Source organism: Hydractinia symbiolongicarpus, chromosome 6, assembly GCF_029227915.1.
Source record: "Hydractinia symbiolongicarpus strain clone_291-10 chromosome 6, HSymV2.1, whole genome shotgun sequence".
Taxonomy (NCBI): domain Eukaryota; kingdom Metazoa; phylum Cnidaria; class Hydrozoa; order Anthoathecata; family Hydractiniidae; genus Hydractinia; species Hydractinia symbiolongicarpus.
In genome coordinates, this window is record NC_079880.1 from 19,377,163 (window position 1) to 19,397,000 (window position 19,838).

At 34.0% G+C, this 19,838-nt stretch overlaps 3 protein-coding genes across 3 annotated transcripts; all 3 read left to right on the forward strand.

Annotated features, from left to right (window-relative positions):
- The first annotated feature begins 6,473 nt into the window (after positions 1 to 6,473).
- LOC130648145 (uncharacterized) lies at positions 6,474 to 8,784 on the forward strand. Its single transcript, XM_057454179.1, has 2 exons — positions 6,474 to 7,107; positions 7,303 to 8,784. Exons 1-2 carry the CDS (start codon positions 6,718 to 6,720, stop codon positions 8,110 to 8,112), a joined length of 1,200 nt encoding a protein of 399 aa, XP_057310162.1. The 5' UTR covers positions 6,474 to 6,717; the 3' UTR covers positions 8,113 to 8,784.
- Positions 8,785 to 9,369: 585 nt separating this feature from the next.
- Positions 9,370 to 10,403, forward strand: LOC130648146 (green-sensitive opsin P521-like). The gene has a single exon (XM_057454180.1). The coding sequence runs from the start codon at positions 9,370 to 9,372 to the stop codon at positions 10,366 to 10,368; it is 999 nt and encodes a 332-aa protein (XP_057310163.1). The 3' UTR covers positions 10,369 to 10,403.
- A 7,211-nt stretch (positions 10,404 to 17,614) lies between these two features.
- LOC130647785 (green-sensitive opsin P521-like) lies at positions 17,615 to 19,537 on the forward strand. The gene has a single exon (XM_057453755.1). It carries the CDS (start codon positions 18,549 to 18,551, stop codon positions 19,518 to 19,520), a length of 972 nt encoding a protein of 323 aa, XP_057309738.1. The 5' UTR covers positions 17,615 to 18,548; the 3' UTR covers positions 19,521 to 19,537.
- Positions 19,538 to 19,838: the final 301 nt, after the last annotated feature.

Below are 19,838 nucleotides of genomic sequence, written 5' to 3' on the forward strand. Positions count from 1 at the left end.
CATTCGGCATACTTACATTTAGTGCTGCTAGTCCATCTGGATACGCTGAGTAACCGCAAACAAGCTTGTGCTGGACATAAACATGTGGATACAATGTTCATTTAATTTCTGTGTTTAATTGGTTGATTTATGGGAACACATTAGTTAAACCACGGGACACGAGATAAATGTTTTTTTCGATATTAACAAATTACTATGGTCCAAAACCTAACGCAAGTGACAACATTTTTTTGTTACTCGCAAAATTGTCTTTGTTGCCAGTGAGATACAAAGTCAAATCGATTTGATTTTTTATCTTGTTACTAGTAAAATTGACCGAGTCAACATTTTTGTATTCAGCCAATCAGAGCGCAGGAATTATACCGAATTCTTTCCTTTTGTTGACGAAGTTACAACAAGGAAAGAATTCAGTTTTTTGTTACCAGTTGCGCAGATGGCGGGACGATGAATTTGAATTTTTTAAACGATCGCATTAAAATAAAAAAATTGTTACTGTCGCCTGAAAAAATTGCTTCGTGTCCCTGTGTTTTTAGAAACAATTCACTGCATTATTTTTTTTACAAAGGCATTTTTAAAATCATATAGACATAAATTTGCAATAAAAATAATTCCGCCTCTGTTAAAAAGATCGAAAGAAGATGTAGATTGAATAGTAAGTTGGCCTTCTGGAGTATGACATAAACAGTTCGTAGTTTCCCAACAGTGAACACAGTAAAAGTAATAGGAATGAAAAAACATTGTGGAATTTAAAATATTATGAAACGTTTCAGTCACGCATTGGATACTTTACATTACAACTGTAAAAAATGTTTGCTTTAACGTAACAACATTAGACGATTTATAAATAGCATCTAAATAGAACAATTAAGAAAAACATTATGTTAGCTTTGATATCAAATGGGTACCTTTTGCATAGCATGACTCATCTTTATGTTATGTGTTTCTGTGACAATAGAAATAGGCTTGGATGGGAAATTTCCGTTATCGGTCTGTTGTTTTGTTATTTTTACCTCGCGACAGAATAATATTCTTTTTACAGCATATGCTTTAATTATCAATCAGATCTACGGGAGGTAGTTATTCTATGTACGCAAAAATACAGTGATAGAAATAGATAAGTCCTTAGGTCATGAAAAATCCAAGTGTTTCGTATATCCTGGTTACCAGATTATTGCTTATAATACATAGGAGATTAACCGTAAGCCTTTGCAAAGATCTTCGGGTATTCGCTATTCCCCAATATTTCTTACATGTTAAGATATTTCGTGCATACCTTAATAACGCTTGATTTTAACGCAAGAACTTCTATTGAATACTTCAATGACCAACTGAATGACCAACTGAATGACCAACTGAATGACCAACTGAATGACCAACTGAATGACAAACTGAATGACCAACTGAATGACCAACTGAATGACCAACTGAATGACCAACTCGTTTATTTGAGTATGTTGGCTTTAAAAACGGCGATAAAGCAGGTTCGTAAACTCACGCGAATCAAAGTAACTTTAAAAAAATGCTACCGGAGCTGTTAAGAAACTGAAACAGGGACAAAAATTAAAGGATTTTTTGAACAATGGTGTATTATTCTTGAACAACGGATACTGTGCGAACAATCCATTCTGATTACTGCCACCACATCCAACTTCTAATTGGTTTTTAATTATTGTTGACTGGCCAAATAGGATGATAAAATGTTTCCAATTAGAATATCCCAGACAGAATATTTGCTTTTAGTTGAATGATGTTTGTTTATCGATGACTTTTCCTATGTGACATCGGACATTTGTCAAGTGGCATGTAACCGTTTTGACTTAATAGCGGAGCAGTTTTCAACTTCCGTTATATAATATTTTCAAACATGCATGCAAATAAACAGTTTCGGATAACAAACCTAAATAATCATTCGCACTATTATTGGTTAGCCAATTATAAATATATAGAATGAGGCTTAAACTCTGTTTTTACCTATTTGATCTATTTAAACATGGGATTTTAAGAAGATTCCATATTTGCATTTATCAATGCAGAATGTGATTCCTTTTGCATCTCAGCATGGAATGGTCGTGACTGATGAATGTAAAGCATATGTTCTGAAACCATAAATGTGTTTTAACAAAATTTTACAATTTTCTACTCCTGTCCGAAGCGATATTTTGAAATGAGAGCCAATGATGTGTGTAAAGATGCACATTGTTTTCATCAAAATTCATCTACTTTTATTACGTTGCTGCAATAACCTCTCTCTTTGAGCTGCAGCCTCGCAAGTAAGCAGCCGCATAAGTTAGCAATCATTATCATGCTAAAAATGTCAAGCAGAAAATTAAATTACACTTTATAGTAGCTGTTCTATGTTGGCAAAGGTAAGAACAGTAAAACGCTACAATATAGATCACTAGACCGAAAAATTACTCCATTATACCAACCATCGATGGTTTAACTTTAACTTTAATGATGTGTCTGCTAGTAAACATTTTTCACATAAAAAAGCTCGTGTATTGAGAAGGATGCACTTATGATCTGTGATTGTCTGTTTCGCACGATGTAACCCTGAACTTCTCTTCTTTAAGATTTGGTGATTTATAAACACAATTGAGATGAAATATTTGTTTGATTATATGATGTTATTTTGCTAATATGCTTCTATTTGTCTATTTGTCATGTCTGTTTTAAAATTAGTAAATTATACCCTATTTTGTTGTCTCATTTTGTTTATAAAGAAAATAATTGTTTTGTGGTAAATGACAAAGTCAACATATGTAGATAGTTTAATTTTTGCAACAGATCCGCTTTGAATTACACTGGATAAGTGGTTGGATATTTTATCAGTATGATTTGTTGCGATGCGAGAAGTATTCTACGAGAAAGAAGTCCTTTTCTATCTTCCTTTTTGAAATACTAGGCTTTAGTCCATATACATTAAAAATATTGTGTTCTTTCCAATACCATATGCAAGAACATATCACGTCAAAACCTTTGTAACGCAGAATTTGGAAGTAAATACCACAGCTAGTAAATAATATCTAGTATATACAGCAACTGCGTGTCTAACACACATGTACTTCATTGTCTTTGTCTTGACCTAGTTGCACGTCATACTGAATTGTTTGAACAAAGTTACGATACAACAAAAACTATTCCTGACGTTTATAAAACACTCTTGCTAAAACATCAGCTTTGATGTATCGTCGAAAGTTTGTCGGGTGTGCCACGAGATAGTTGATAAAATGAAGCAAGATTAATTGAAAACATTTTAAAACACAATACATACGTTTCGTCTTGGGTATGCAAATGATCGATTAAGACAGATTTTCTTTTATTAAACAGTCCTTGAAAGGAGACCTAACAAATGGACTTAATTTTTTTGATTTTGGAGAAATTTGTTGACAAAGAAATTGCCAATCAATCCCACCTTATAGACAATCTGTAGTAACATTGTTTCTGTTTGTAATGGAACCTTTTCCTAGCATTACATAGCATCTGTTGACCAAGGTTAGGTGCAAAACAATTTTGAGGTAAGTTCTGACTGAAATATAAACCATAATTTGGAGATTGGGCCTTCTACATTATATTGGGCAAAAGTTTACACCAACAAAAATAAGAATAAGATTGAACATTACTCGATACATAAGAGAGTATCCGAAAAGAGACAGGTGCTCGCTTCTTTTTTTGTACTAGAACATACCAGTACGTTTTATAAGTTAAATAATCTCGTATGAAACATAGGGGAGAATGTTGCCTCACGCATCTTTTTATTCACTTTTGAAAAAGTATGGACAAGTTTTATATGCATGTAATAACTTTATGGGTTCTTTTTTTTGAAGATTTTGTAATCGTGAGACAGCACTTCAAAGTCTCAATTAAGCCAACAAAATTATCAAATTTGCGCTAAATCGCGAAAATATTTTTCCCTAAATATGCTTTCTGTTGGAAGATCGCGGAAATATCTTTCACGAAATTCTTTTTCCACCATTGAATCGCAAAACTATCTTGCACAAAAATCACTGTTTTCAGGAATAGGATTCGCGAAAATATCTCCCACGAAGGTTTCTAGTAGATATTTTTTTTTCTTAAAGGTATCTACAATTTTCGTCAAATATGTGCGGAAGTAATTGCGTGGGCTAATTCTATATTAGATTCACACATTTTTATCTTGTAAAATATTACTTGTCAATATTCAGAGTGAACTCAGGACTTAGGATATTAAGTTACTTGGTTAAGTCCTAATTCACAAAATGACTTATTTGTTGCTGAATTCAGCATGGCCATTTTTCACGATTTTCGGGGTCTCCGTGGGCCGCAAACGTGGATTATTTCGGTAAGCGGGCGTGCTAGAGAATGTGATTAGCAGCTTTTTAACGCTGTCTGCCTGACAGAAACATGAACTATTTTCCGGACAAGAAAATATTCTTAAAATTATTTTAACATTGACAGGAAGAATATTTTCTCTAAAATGAATATTGGTAGCAAAGTTAAAATGTTATGAACGCTCTAAATACACCATTGATGTTGTTGTTTTTTTACAAAAAAAAAAAAAAAAAAAAACTGAACGAGAAAAATGTACAATTTTATGTAAGAAGACTCTTTGAAAGGGCCATAGAGTATTTCAATAACTCATCGCTGTTTTGTTTTTATTTCCTGTTCGTATTTTTCTTTATTTTCTATATTATAATCCCCGTATACGTCTGTCTGTCTGTCACGCAAAATGGTAGCTTAGCTGCGCAATAGCGAGAAGCACGCAATGCGGTATAAAAAGGACGGGCGAACCCGTGGATTTTCCACGGGCTAACGACTAGTATGGTATAATTACTAAATGTCTTCCCAAATAACTGATGTAATTAAAATACAGTAGATACTCTTATTCACTGCAAGTTGGTTGATTTTATATAGATGACGTTAAACTAACAGCTGACGAAAAATTTAAATCCGACGTCTATGAATAAACAGCAAGTAGAAGCCCTAGGCAGGGAATGTAATTTTTAAGTTAATTAAGCAAAACACATAAGCTGTAGCTTGCTAGCTAGCCGAATAAAAAGGGATCAGTGTTTAAACTTGGGTCTATAAATATGCATCTTTTTGGGGTTTGTATTTGTAAGAAACATCCCAAATGCAAGGAATGTTTTTTACAGCAGCCAGAATGCAGATTTTATCTTCAGCAGACACACTTCATTAAAATTATTTTTCTGAGAAAATTTTAAAAACCAAAAAATATCGGAAACTAATTTTAGCGCGCATGCAGTGTTCAAAATTTTTTATTCCTTGAAAATGTCTGAGTCTTTCCTCATGAAAATATTATCAAAATCAAATTCTCCGTAAAACGGCGCATATGATGGTCTTTTTATTTATTCTCCAATTGGCTTTTATCGTGCTTGTTCCAGTAGTTCAACTTTCTATAACTTGTATGTTGGTGTATCAACAAAAAACACATGTGGTAGAACTGCAACATTTTCCTTAAAAAACGTCATGAAAATCGCCACTGTGAATCCTTCTAAAAGTAGATGCTGCCACTGATTAAGGAATGCACGAACAAACAAAAAGCAGTTGCAAAAGGATTGCAATACGACTGGTAAAGTTGTGTTTGATGCATCTTTTAGGGCATATTTTGCATAGAGCATTAGAATAATATCAAATGTTGTCAATTTTGTTTGTTTTTACCATAATTAACCACGCTTAAAACATAGGTATTTACATTAGAACAAGAAACATCTTATTACTTTACTAACATTTCAGATTAAGTTTTGTGAAGTTACCTCGAACCTTCGATATGCAGGTATATCATTGCGTGAATGTTCGACACTGACACTCGGGCAAATCATGCTGTTAGAGTAGATACTGAAGCTTTTCTTCCCAATTCCTCCACACCTACCCAATTTAAACGATTTTGCTTACCAAGAGTCTAAACCATGAAAGAATGTAGCGCATTTCTTCTTTTTTGCAAATATCTAAACAAGAAAATAACATCTTTAACATAAAAATATCAAGGAAGTATTCGCAAAATGATTTTGTTCGTGTTAGTTTGTCCCGGCAGGCGGTTATTTCTTTGAGAAATCTGTGAAAGCTTCAACAAATAAAGTATTGCAAATTGAAAAAATGGCTATCTTAGCATTGCTGTTATCTAAAAATAAACAATTGGAATATAGTCGGCAGTTGTCGACATCTGCTTATTAAGATATAAATTAGTAAGGTATGTAAAAACCATTCCGAATTGAATTGAAGTATTTTCCTTTAATTAAGAGATTCCTTAGCTAATTATCTGGCTAATCTTTATGAATATCTTTTTTGCGGACTTTATTTATACAAACTAAGGTTTAAACTTTTAACATCCAATCAAATTTACTTTTTTTTCCAATTGAATATGTCATCTTTTCAACAGCGTTTGTGTGTGACTGTTTGTGATTGTTTAAAAATTCTTTTATTTAGTCAAAACATCTACCGTGAGTAGCTGCTTAAATATCGGACAACAATGACGATGCATTTTTGGCAAAATATTAAAAGGAAGCAGTTAAAGGGATAGTATTTTCCGTTGTATTCATGTTCTGTAAAAACTGGACATAAAAACTTATTCGCCAGAAATTCGACAAGCAATCAAGAAGTACAGCATCAAGCATTTGGATCAAGTACTTACTTCGTTGTGTATTCATTTAATTAATCTGATTGATATTATTCTTTCTCTATTGTTTTTTTTTATTCTAATTTTTTTATAGATAACCATTGATGTCCACTGGATATGGTCACTCAAACTTTACGCGTAAGTGCCATTGTGGAAATGTTCTTTCATCTAATACACGTTGTTATATATTTCCAGATAATGATGAGTTTCTTGGAATCTTATGTATGAATTGCAATCAGGAGTGGCTGACAGAGGATTCTGACGCATTTGGTGTTAATGACAAAAAAAATATTTTAATCTTTGGTCCACACAAGTTGCATAAGTATACTTCGACACCAGTTCAAGAACAACTCGATTTTTCTCCGCGTTCAAGGACTAAAATTGAAAGCTTGTCTTTACTAAAACGAGGCGATCATTTCGCTTATAAAACACCATACATATTTTGGCACCATGGTATAGTGAATGATGTAGACGCAGAAAATAAAAGAATCGAGGTAAAAATTGTCTCGAAAACTAATTTCCCCCCATAAAACATACTTTAGAGAAGGAGATTATTTCTGAAAGATAACGTTATAAAAAAAAACGTAAAAAAAGACATCATCTTAATTTCGCAAATCAATCAGTGACAGAAAACAGGTTATCCTTGTTCTGTTGCTTTTCGGCTTAGTTTTACGAATATTCATGTCTAGGCCATCCATTGGAATGAAACAAAAAGTAAAGGCTATAAAGTCCTAATTTCGTGGGTAGAGGTATCACAACAACAGATGTTATATCGTGTGGATGACGGAGACGATCAAGACAGAATGAAGTTAGTTATCGCGCGAGCATTTTCTATGTTGGATACTACCGGTTATAACCTTCTCACAAATAATTGTGAAACTTTTGCAAATTACTGCAGAACTGGTGTTTCAAAAAGTTGTCAAATTTCTTTTGTATTGAATTACGTTGGAAAGAAAGTGGTCGAAATTGCTGGAGCAGAAGTAATAGCTGCCGCATCAAAATATGCTGCTGAGAAATATATTGTCGCCGAAGCTGCAGTTGATTTCGCAAATGGCTCGCATGCAATTGGTGCAGGTCTGATTGCTGCAGTTGAAGTAATTGATTTGACAATTGACCTGTCAAAGTTACAAAACCAGAGATTTAATGGGGATGTTTCTAATAAGGAGTACCTTCAGGCCATAGCAATTCGTGTTAGTGAGGGTGTTACAACTGCAGCCTTGACTTCTGCTACTTCTGGTATTGGTAGCGAACTGTTGGGTGAAGCTATGGCAATGTCAGTATTTGAAACAACAACAGTTACTGGTGCAGTAGTGTTTTGTGCATTATTAATTGGTCTTTTTTGGACTCTGATGGCGATAATCTTTGTATCAAAATCGTTTGGTCATGTAGTTGGCGAATATATCAGCCGGGTAATATTCAAATGGAATAAATTGAATTGCAAAAGAAATAATACTGATCAATTTATGCATAGAGATTGTGACCTTCCCACTTATCAGTAAGCATTGCTTGTTGAATAGGAAAGACTATTGATCAAAAAGGACAACATACATTGGACAGTAGCAGTTGTTATCAAATCTTCTACAAAGTTATCAAGAATTGTGATGTTTGCATGCAAGAAGAAAGCGCTATCTGACCGGATAAAAGTTACTGAGCCCTCATTTAACATGTGCCGAATAGGGTTAAAGGACATTCTAATCATATATTGAAAGAGTGTCAGGACAATGAAAATGGTTTTAGTGATATTCAATCCAATCAGTTTCTCCTAATTTCTGTTAAATCTGCTGCCCTGAGCGGCCTGTCAAATTACACCATGATTGTTTTCTCATAGTAACAACTAGTACACCATTCTTATTACCTGGTTTTAAAGTTAAAAGACGACATTTAATTAATGCTAATTTTCAAATTGCGAGCTAATTTTGTGGCTCGTTAATTTCCTTGAATAAGGTTATTTTTATGCCCCTCCTCCATTGTTGTGGATATATTTACTCGAGGTTTAGCTTCTTTTTCAGCTGTGTTATTTACAGATTTTAATGAAATTAATTTAAAACCTTGGATACATATTTAAAGCAAGGCCAACCCATCCATCTCAAAATTGATAGTTTGGTAAAGTCAGCAAAATTTTAAACCCTAATATCTCCTTGACTGTTTGTTAAAACCATGATCCGAAATATAATGCCAATGGACGTGTAATGTCTTTAGTAGATATAAACAACTTGCGGAAAATAATCTTGAAAAGATAAGTTTTCTTGAAAAGATAAGTTTTTTGAATCTGAGGAAGTACAATTAAACTGTACAGTTGAATCTAAAGGCACTGGTTGGGTTGAAACTATGCAGTACTAGATATGGCGAAAAGGCGCGCAGATTTTTTCACAGCCTTAGTTGTAATAGTCATTAAAAAGCGCCCTTTCACATAAAATAGCCACTGGTCCTTGAAGCTATTGAAACTTCTAGCAATACAATATTGTCCTGGAAAAAACTTTGGAAAGTTAAAAATATAGTAAAAACTCATTGAAAATAAATTTTATGACATTTTCTTATTTAAATTTTTATTTTCTTGATAAGAGTCCAGGAAAAATATAACAGTATTTTAAAACAGCAAAACTTGTAAATATTTATTACAATTAGTTCATATTACGTATTCATACGTCGAGTTTAAAATATTACGTCTAGATTAAAATATCAGACATATTTTATTTATGTTTACAAAACAAGAAACAAGAGGGAGAAATTTGTGTCGATGACTTTCAAGATAAAAAATGGATCACACGACCTTTATTGCGTTTCTTTCGATAATCGTGGTGTTGACTTTAACTTTTAACGGACTGGCCATATTTGGTTTACTTAAGCAAAGAAGATACTTGTCAACATATGACATTACATTGCTATTTCTAATGTTTATCGAGTTTCTTCAAGCAATCATTGGTTATCCAATTGAATTGTTCACAAAATTTAAAGATGGAGGATTTTTGTGTAATATAGCTGGGTATTCAACAACAAGTCTAGCTCTTGTTTCAATATTACTTCTGGTAGCGTTAGCTTTAATGAGAGTCATATCAGTGATGTATCCTTTCAAGTCACGCCTGTTGTTAAACTCTAAGAAGAGCAGCCTGTATTTTATTGTACCATCAACCTTATACGGATTTGCATGGGGTACCTTTCCCCTTCTTGGTTGGAGTAAATATTCCCCTGAGCTTAACAGCGACAGAACATGCTCTGTAGATTTAATTAGCCGAAACAAAAATACTCTTTCTTACCTGTATGCTTTAATGATCGCATGCTACTTTATACCATTAACCGTTATCTTTCTTACTGCTTTGGGAATTGGTAAAAAACTATGGGGACGCACGATGAGTCTGGCTGCTGAACAAGAGCAAGTAAAAGTGGCAAGGGCGCGAACGGAAAAGAGAATGGCATTGTTTTTATTTCTTGTCATAGCGGCATTTGTGATTGCTTGGACTCCCTATGCATTGATGATATTTCTTATATCGCTTGGTGGAAATGTGACCACGACTTGGCTTGATTTTTCAGCTCTTCTTGCTAAAAGCTCCACTTTCTATAATCCTGTAATTTACATATTTATGCACAAAAGAAGCCGTGTTGCTGTTTTCAAATTTTTAGGATCCATAACTGAAACAAACAACAATACTATAGACTCCGGTTTACCTAATCCTTACAGAAAAAGATGTGACACCAACGTAACCGTAGTCAGTTTTTCTCAACACATACTAACTGATAGGCACGAGTATGTTAGATAACTTTTACCTGGTTGTCAGACACTTTAAACAGAATGAACTTATGATTTTAGGAATAAAACTTGTTCAACTTCAAAATTATTTTTGATGAAATTATGAGTGCGCCTGTGAAGAGCTTCTATTATAGTTAAAAAAGCGTTCTTAAAATTTAACCCGCTTTAAATTTTCACCTGCAGAGTAAATTGTTTTCTCGCAATAAAAAATCTTTTTTTCTTTTTCTTTTTGCAAGAATTAAAAGTAGTGTAGAAATCAAGGAAATTCAAAAGTACGGGTATAATGAAATTTTAATTTTTAAAATAACGGCGGGTAAATTTTGGAGTACTTTTACCGAAACAAGAAATACACATACTTTTTTCTATGTGTACCCGTGTGAAATATCATGTGGTCGATTATGTTGTGTTTCTCAAATACACAAAACAATATTTTTGTGCAGTGGTTTAGTACTTAAGAGTACGAGATCATTTTTAAAAAATTATCCCAAACTCCCCAAGGACATACTACTTTTCCATACGATGTAATCTATATATTGTCGGTATCATATGATGTCATCATGTGATGGAAGTTTTTTGTGATGCCGGTTACATTTGATGTTTAATGAAAATGATTTTAATTTTTTGATCAGCTGAGCGAAACCTTATTTATTTGGTTTTGACACCTCATTGTTTTCATTGTATGGTATAATTGTTTATCTTCAAATAATACATTTTTATAGTCTACATGTTTGATATTCATTTTAATAACGTTTTTTTTATTCCATTTGCTGTGTTACCACACCGACTATTGTCCTTTAGTCACTGTACATCTTAGACTTTAAACCAACAAATTCAATGATTAATACACCAGCTGCCTCATCTTTCATTTTACCGATGACTTTTTGTTCGATTTGTTAAAAAGTGATGAGGTTTCTGTATGACTGCTATTACCAAACTTATCCCTATCACTGCAAAAGTCTTTGTATACATCTTCCAGTTCAATTTCATAAGTTAAAAAGTGTATCAGTAAACAACAACTTAGCTTTATCAGCATAGTTTTTCTTAATGTAGTTGTAGTGGAAATCATACATGTCTTGAGAGAATAAGGATACACATGCCCACGTTCGCCGGCCTGTTTAGAGTTAGTCGTTCTTTAATCTTATGCACTGTCACTAAATCTTCATTAAAAATTTTTGATGACGCATAAGTTGGCTTTTATACTAATTTTAGTAATTTTGCTTTACTCGTCACAAGTTCCACATTTACTCGTGTTTTAATTTTTTTCCATAGTTTTACCAAAGACCTTGTTGTTCATCGGTTTATAAAAATCTTTCTCAATAATGTTTTTAGCATTAATTCAATATATTTTTTAATCATGGATCTTTATTAAATTTCACTACTCAATACACATTCCTCTATTTTTATACCGAGATTAAGACATAACTGAAGGTTTCTATAGTGTAGCACATACTTTTCGTTTTTTCTTAATGTTGGTACTGACTTATTTACTTGTCCTACTGATATGTTATATTTCTCCTGTTTTCCTTTATAATAGTCTTACGAAATATTCTCTGTTACTTTAACTTCCTCTGGTGCTAATGAATAGTCGTTATGTGAATCATGAAGTTCCTTCGGATATTCTAAGTCAACTTCTTATATTAACCTTTCCTACTGTCATTTTTATACCTGGTCAAGTTGCAACCATGGATCTCTTTTTCTGTTAACCATCTAAATCCATCAGTTTGTAGGTATTGTGCTCGTAACAATACTTACTCAAGGGATAAATATTTGCAATCGTGCAGAGAATATGATGTTGATGAAAATTGTAATACCTGGAGAAATGAAAACTATTTTAGTTCATATCAAAGTAAACGACCTGAATATAACAATACACCTGGTGATGCATATCATGATTCAAATAGTTTTTCGAGATAGATTACAGAACATTCAAGAGGTCTTTCAACTACTGGTGTACATAAAAGCTTAGTGAATCCGTGAGAGCTTACTTATACCTGCTTTTAACATCTTAAACTTCGATTAGATCTAGTATTCTTCGAAACTCTGGTCCGGCTTTAGATTGCCAACAAGTATTTTTAAATACCTTTGAAAACAATATTAATAGACATGTCGATATAGATGAAGACAGACTCCAGGATAAAGTCGATTATGTTGTCGGTGAGAATATTTATATGCTACCAAGTGATGTGAACCTTAGGATAGTCAAAGTAAACAATTACAAGATTGAAATTCTTGTATCTAAATCAGAATTCGGGTTGGGGACAAATCCTAAAGTTATTACGGGAAAGAAACCAGATCCAAAACCTATACCAAAAGAAAAAAAGGCAGATGCGACTGCACCAAAGAAAAAGAAACCAGATCCAACCACGCCAGAGAAAAAGAATGCTAAACCTATAATTCCAATTGATAGAACAGATAATACAAAATCAGTAGTACCGACAGGTGAAATAACTCTAATACAATAATAACCGATTACCCCGGGCTGTACCGCAAAATATCGCCCGACGGTGCAATGACTAAGGGCGATATTTTTGGTCCTGTCTAAAAACAAAAATTCTATTTAGAATTCGAAAGTCCCTTAAGAATAAGGCTTTACACAAAACATTATCATGTTCGACACGTACAGAATAATGTGTAAAGTTGAATGCGGAGCTAAAACATAGTTACAACGAATATTGAAGTAATTTTTTTAACTAGCTAGGTAGCCAAGAAAAACATGGGCTTCAACGAGCTTTACTCGGTAACCACAATCTAAAGGAACGAATCTGAAAATGAGAGGAGACGTTTTTCTTATGATTTCGTCGCCCTGTATTTAGTATTTTTAATAAAACTGGATATCAGCATCGTTTTTTATGGACAATCTAGCTAGCTAACTAGCCATGTTGAAGAAGCACCCAGACAGAATGTTGCTGAAACTGGTCATTTTAACTCTTAAACTTGACATTGTTGTTGTTTCTATCCTATGAAAATATTCTCATCGATAAATGTACTGTAGGAGTTAGATAAATAATCATTTCCAGTGGTTCTTAGGACTTGTTATTCGTGCTTGTTTACATTTTAAGCTACCATTTTTCTTGACGACGGGCAATACCGCAAAATATTGGCCCGTCGTCTAGAGCACTAAGCCAATCAGAATGCTTAAAACCCGTATTTCCCGCTAAAAAAATCCAGACGGTTAACAAATGAGGAAGAGAAAATAGCTCTACTTTGAAGTATAACTACTGTATTTTTAATGTGGTAGTACCTTTTCAGATAGATCACCCTCTTCCTCCATTTCGTGTCTTAAAGTATGTATAGATTAACAAACCTATACCTGTCTTAAGTGCCCATACATTTTGTGATAGCCATCCAATGACATCATTTCCTCTATTTAGTATCCATTCAACCACGGATGCTAGTATAACTGGTAGTGCTGCTGCTGCTTTTCCTGATAATGCACCTAGTAGACCGGCAAGTGCTTTCAACTTGTTCTTTACCAATTCCTTAGCACCTACTTTGCCACTAGGTGTATCACCACCTCTAACACCAGCTGCCGCTGACCCACCGCCTGGTAAAAGAGACTCGAGGACACCTATACTCATTCCAAAAGCTGTAAGAATTGATACTACTGTTAAACGCTGGTCACAAAAAATATTTTTATTCCTTTCCCCAAGAGTACTGGTTTCTTTATCTAAAAAAAACATGAAGTCGAATCTTAAATTTGTTGTATTTGACTGTTAAATTCACCCTTTAATCTGTAAACATCTCCTTTCTGTACTTCTAAATCGTCCTTTAATTTAGTCATTTTTCCCCAATCTCCTGTTTTTGTTCCTCGGTATAATCCACACAGTTTTCCATTCCTCTGAGCTTTCCCTTTTCCTTTTCGATATGAGTTTCTTAATCTACTTATTTGGCTACCGCCAATTTAAGGACAAAATGGAGCTTAAAAACATTAAAAAAATAAGATTTAAAACTTATATTACTGGTTTTTAACTATCTAGTTATCTTTTTTAACGTCATGGATAATTTACATTACACTTTAGAAGTGACATTTACTTTTCATATTGCGCATTAATTGTGTGCTCCTCTTTTATCGTTACTCTTTTGCAGCTGTAATATTGCAAACTAAGAAAACCATGGACAATACTTTACAATATTAATTTAATCAATTTTATATGCTTTGATAAAATGATTTTAATAGACATCACATCATATATCAGAAAGGAGGAAAATTACAAAGTACAAACACAATGGTAAACTCGATCAGTTAGTACTACATCAAAACTCTAGAGTTTTTGCTCCACTAAAGAATGTACTCACAAAAGAACATAATTCTTCCTTTTTCCAAGGAGTTAATTGTCACATACGAACAAAACTTTGGAATAGGACAGAGTAGTGGGACAGGACTTCTGTAAAAGGTACAAGGTTTTTGACCCATATTCTTGAACTAATGTACCCAAAATGTCTAACTGGGTCACCTCGAAGGAGATTAGGAGATCACTTTCGAAGACAAAACTAAAAAAACAGCTAAAATATTCAACTTCACTTATTACCCCCAGTCAACTCCACTTTTTGCCCAGTCATCAGGCCTTATTTTTGGAGAGCGACGATTCCACTTATTACCTCAGCCACACAAGATTGTACTGAGTAGGATTTAGGAAAAGTTTGGCGGGTAAAAGAAAGGATGTAAGGTTGTACACCTTTTAGCAAACTTTTCTTGCAAGGAACCACAGCTCTGTCGTTGCAATGAACCATTTAATGAAACCACGTTTCACTTACTTTTGTTCTTTTGAATTCCCTACTTGACAAGATTTGTAGGAGAAGGAAGCATATCATAGGTTGCGCCAATGCAAAATGAAGCTGGACTTTGCGGCAGAGACAGTGGGTTCTTCCAAGAATCGTATTTAATAAACAAGCACCACTTTTTCCAGTTACCTTGAACGTGAGGTTGAACAGCTCAAACATAAAATATGTCGTCCCCTTTCTCTTGCACAAAATTTGATACGATGCAACTTTGCGTTAAGCATTGGTACTAATCGGTGGGACACTCTTACGGCTAAACAGTCACAAGCCTGCTCCATCATACTGCTGGGAACAAAGTGTTTTCTTACACTGGAGTTGACTCTATGCTGACCTTACTGTTTGGTCTACCTTCCAGTGTCTAGTCTTTAAGTCTGAAGGAGAATCTGAGAATAGAGTATCAGCTGAATCTCGCTGGAGAAGATTACCATTGATCTTAGCAGACTTTAGTACAGAGGAGAAGCTTTTTAAAGGTAGAGGACATGGCAATGACGCGGAATACGAACTTATGTTAGATATAGAGCGATGTAGTCTCCACTTTCTTATAAAAAAAGAAAGTTTTTGCCCTAGTGAAACAAAACGAGATAAAGGCATTTCGTAACTTAAAAAAGGCCATCGTATCCAGGGAATTAAAAAATGATGTAAGAACCAAACTTTGTGAATGCACCTATGCGAAAATTTGTCTATAAGTTTGACTTGTTTTACAGCATCAGCAATAATTTGTTAAACAACAGCTAAATCCGGCAATGATGAATTTATTTTCCAGTCAAGAAACCTAACTGGCTTTGCATGAATTCATGGGATGGGTTCTTGCATGACACAAAGATATTACTAGGACTTTGCCCTTATCCAAAGCAATTCTTCTTAATTTGAAGGTCTAAAGCACATTCCAATGTTATACAACGGTCAAACAAGTTTGAGGGACGATTGAAGACATTAAAAATAAGTCATTCATAAATGCCTTAACCAGAGAATGGTCTGAATTGCTAGGCGAAGCGAAACTTTTTAATTTTTCTTTGACGCACGCATACTCAATGATTACATTTATGTCTGCCAAAAGCAGTATAATTGATAACGTACATCCAATAAAAATGCCTTCGAACTGTTGGTGCCAATTAGATGGAACTGTAAAAGAAAATGAGTTGCTCCAAAGGCTGGCATAGTAGGTTTCAATTAGTCACATCTAAGACTCTGAAACGCCATAGTGTTCGCCACTATGGCCATAAAAATGAGTTTATGCGATAAAGTGGGATAAAACATTTGCAACATCAAGCCTTGTTGCACACAGTGTACTCTTTTTAGACTTGGTATTTTTTAGAGCAGCCCAGACAAGATACATATGCTCCAAACAACCAGGAACTCATTACAACCAGGAACTCAATACATCCTTTTTGAATAGATTTGTTAGTGAAGTTGTTTTTCTTAATGATGTTTGGGCTATCTAGAGATTCTTCAATTTGGATTCATCCCGGTAGAGACCCACAGAACACAACTCGATTGACAAATTTAGTGAATACAGCAAAACTTTAAACCCTAAAATCTCCTTGACTGTTTATTTAAAATAGCATTGATATCTTAGGTGGTTGTCTGGTTCTGCAATTGATGTGCTTGCACAAATTTCGTAGCTCAAATGGGAGCTTTAAATGCATTCGGACTTCTCTTCGCAATACCCTCGTTGATAGCAGTACAGTAGACACCTTTTACTGTAATATAAACTTTTACAAAAGTATAAAGTTTATTGATTCAAAAAGACAACAATCTTCATTAACCTGTGATGCTTGGGGTTTATTTTGTAACTTCAGTTAATTTTGTAACCACAACCTGTAGGAGGTGTTGTTATTTCTAAAATAAAGTTACTGAGTGATTTTATTAGCTGGACCAGGTAACGACAACCTGTTTCTTATGGGGTTCTTTAAACCGAAGTTGCGATAAAGTTTTTTGAAAAGGGTATTGCATCTATACGCATGTGCAACACAGTTTACCTGTCCTAAGTTCTTAGTCTTATCTTAACAACAGACTGGTTCTCTAGGTTTTTTTTAAACCAAAGTTGCAATAAAGTTTTTTTCAAAAGAGTATTATGCCTAAACGCATTTATGGCACGTTTTACCTGTACTAAGCACTCATCCCAGTGTCACGATTAATCTTTAAACTTTTACAGAAACTTATTAGGCAAAAAAAAAAATGTTGTTGGATTTTTTGCTATGACAGAAACTCTGTTGCAGAAAAGTTATTTTTAGAAAAATGTTGTGTGCCCTTCACTATGTACTAAAGCTCTTTCCCTGGATGTGTGGCACAGTTTATTACTCTTATTAGGCTTTCCACCAAGTGTTCAACACCCGGTCACAAAATTACTTGTGGCTTAACCCGCTTTGAAGCCGGGTCTCCAGTTAATTTAATTATAATACGATTTTAATTGTTTACATTTTAGAGTTTTAATTTACTTTTAAACTTTCATAACTGATGAACCTTTTTAGCCGAAATAAATCTTGTCCTAATACATGTGTTTTTTTATTTCTTTTTTTATGTTATACACACTGTATGCATTCCTTACACGTTAACATATGCAATTACCTAATTAACTAATTAGATGGTCCACTTAACTAGTCTTATGTACTAATAATCTGTGTTGGCGCGTTTACGAGTTTTGTAAAGTGGATTATATTTTGTAAAATTTCAACTAGGTCTAGAAAACACCATAAACTGTGTTCGTCTTCTTTTGTCGCGGCTTCAGTTGCATTAATCAGCAAAAGCGCCATTTTACGTATAATGGTTGCTGGTCCTTAAAGCTACCGGAACTTCTAGCAATAGAATATAATCCTGAAAAAAGTTTTTGGAAAGTTGGAAATATAGAGAAAACTCCTTAAAGATAAATTTTCTGACACGTTTTTTTTTTCTAATTAAAATTTCTTCTTCTTATCGAATCAAAGACGGCTGGAAACAGTCTAAAAAAACTTTGGGAAATATTGTTGAGCACTATGTGTGAACGGACGTGGTTTGATCACCTTTTTTTATTTGACCTCGTGAAAATATTTGGATTAACCTATATAAATTCCTGTTTCAGCATAGCCTATAACTAGTTACTTATTAAAAATACATGCGTAAATGAATAAAATAAAAATTAACTTTCTTTATCGTAAAAAAGGTGATTTTTTACTGGGTATGCGCAGAGTTTGTTTTATGCATGTCTCTCTGTGAGAAAAATTTATCTGTACCACATATACTCTTCCACTCGAAAAGAGTGCGTTTGTTAAACTATTAAATATTTATTACTATCAGTTGATATTATATAACGGTATAGTAAGACATATTTTATTTATGTTTACAAAAGAGGGGCAAGAGGGAGCGAGAGAGAGAGAGAGAGAGAGATAGAGACAGAGAGATAGAGGTTTGTTGCAAAGACTTTTTATATCAAAAATGGATCACACTACCTTTATTGGGTTTCTTTCACTGATCGTTGTGTTGACCGTCGCCTTAAACGGACTAGTCGTGGTTGGTTTACTTAAGCAAAGAAGACACTTGTCAACATATGACATTACACTGTTATTTCTAATGTTTATCGAGTTTCTTCAAGCAATCATTGGTTATCCAATTGAATTGTTCACAAAATTTAAAGATAGAAGATTTTTGTGTATTATAGCTGGGTATTCAACAACAAGTCTAGCCCTTGCTTCAATATCACTCCTGGTAGCCTTAGCTTTAATGAGAGTCATATCAGTGATGTATCCTTTCAAGTCACGCCTGTTGTTAAACTCTAAGAAGAGCAGCCTGTATTTTATTGTACCATCAACCTTATACGGATTTGCATGGGGTACTTTTCCCCTTCTTGGTTGGAGCAAATATTCTCCCGAGCTCAACAGCGACAGAAGATGCTCTGTAGATTTAATTGGTCGAGACAAGAATACTCTCTCTTATCTGTATGCTTTAATGGTCGCATGCTATTTAATACCATTAGCGGTTATGTTTCTTACTGCTTTAGGAATTGGTAAGCGATTATCGGGACGTAAAATGTGTCTGGCTGCTGAACAGGAGCAAGCAAAAGTGGCAAGGGTTCAAAAGGAAAAAAAAATGGCATTGTTCTTATTTGTTGTGATAGTGGCTTTTGTGATTGCTTGGACTCCCTATGCTTTGATGATTTTTGTTATATCGTTTGGTGGAAATGTGACCACGACTTGGCTTGATTATTCAGCTCTTCTAGCTAAAAGCTCCACTTTCTACAATCCTATAATTTACGTGTTTATGCACAAGAGAAGTCGCGTTGCTGTTTTCAAATTTTTAGGGTCGATGACTGGTACAAACAGTAATACTGTAGATCACGGTTTGCGTAATACTTACAGAAAGGGATGTGACACTAACGTAACCGTGCTGAGTCTTCCTCAAAACAATTGATAGGAACGAACAATTTTACTAAATGCAATGTTTAATTTTATTGAGATGTCAATTTACTTACCTGAAATGCCTAAATTATCTTGAAATCTATATACTGACGAATTTGTTGTGTATAAGGTTTATATGTATTATATAGGTTTGTATCAGTTTGAATGTATAGATTTACCACTATTCAATCCGTGGAGAGAGAAGAGGGCTAAATCTGTTACCTCTCCTCCTCTTACTAAGTTTTTATTGTAATAAATATTTTTTGCTGTGCTGCATGGTTATGACTCTTCCTGAATTTTTTTATTTATCTATTTATCCTCTACATGCCAA

Excerpts from the sequence above, each read along its gene's own strand:
- LOC130648145 (XM_057454179.1), top strand. The coding sequence starts at position 6,718 with ATGTCCACTGGATATGGTCACTCAAACTTTACGCGTAAGTGCCATTGT. Across the intron at positions 7,108-7,302 it reads CAGAAAATAAAAGAATCGAG|GCCATCCATTGGAATGAAAC; the intron begins GTAAAAATTGTC and ends ATTCATGTCTAG.
- LOC130648146 (XM_057454180.1), top strand. The coding sequence starts at position 9,370 with ATGGATCACACGACCTTTATTGCGTTTCTTTCGATAATCGTGGTGTTG.
- LOC130647785 (XM_057453755.1), top strand. The coding sequence starts at position 18,549 with ATGGATCACACTACCTTTATTGGGTTTCTTTCACTGATCGTTGTGTTG.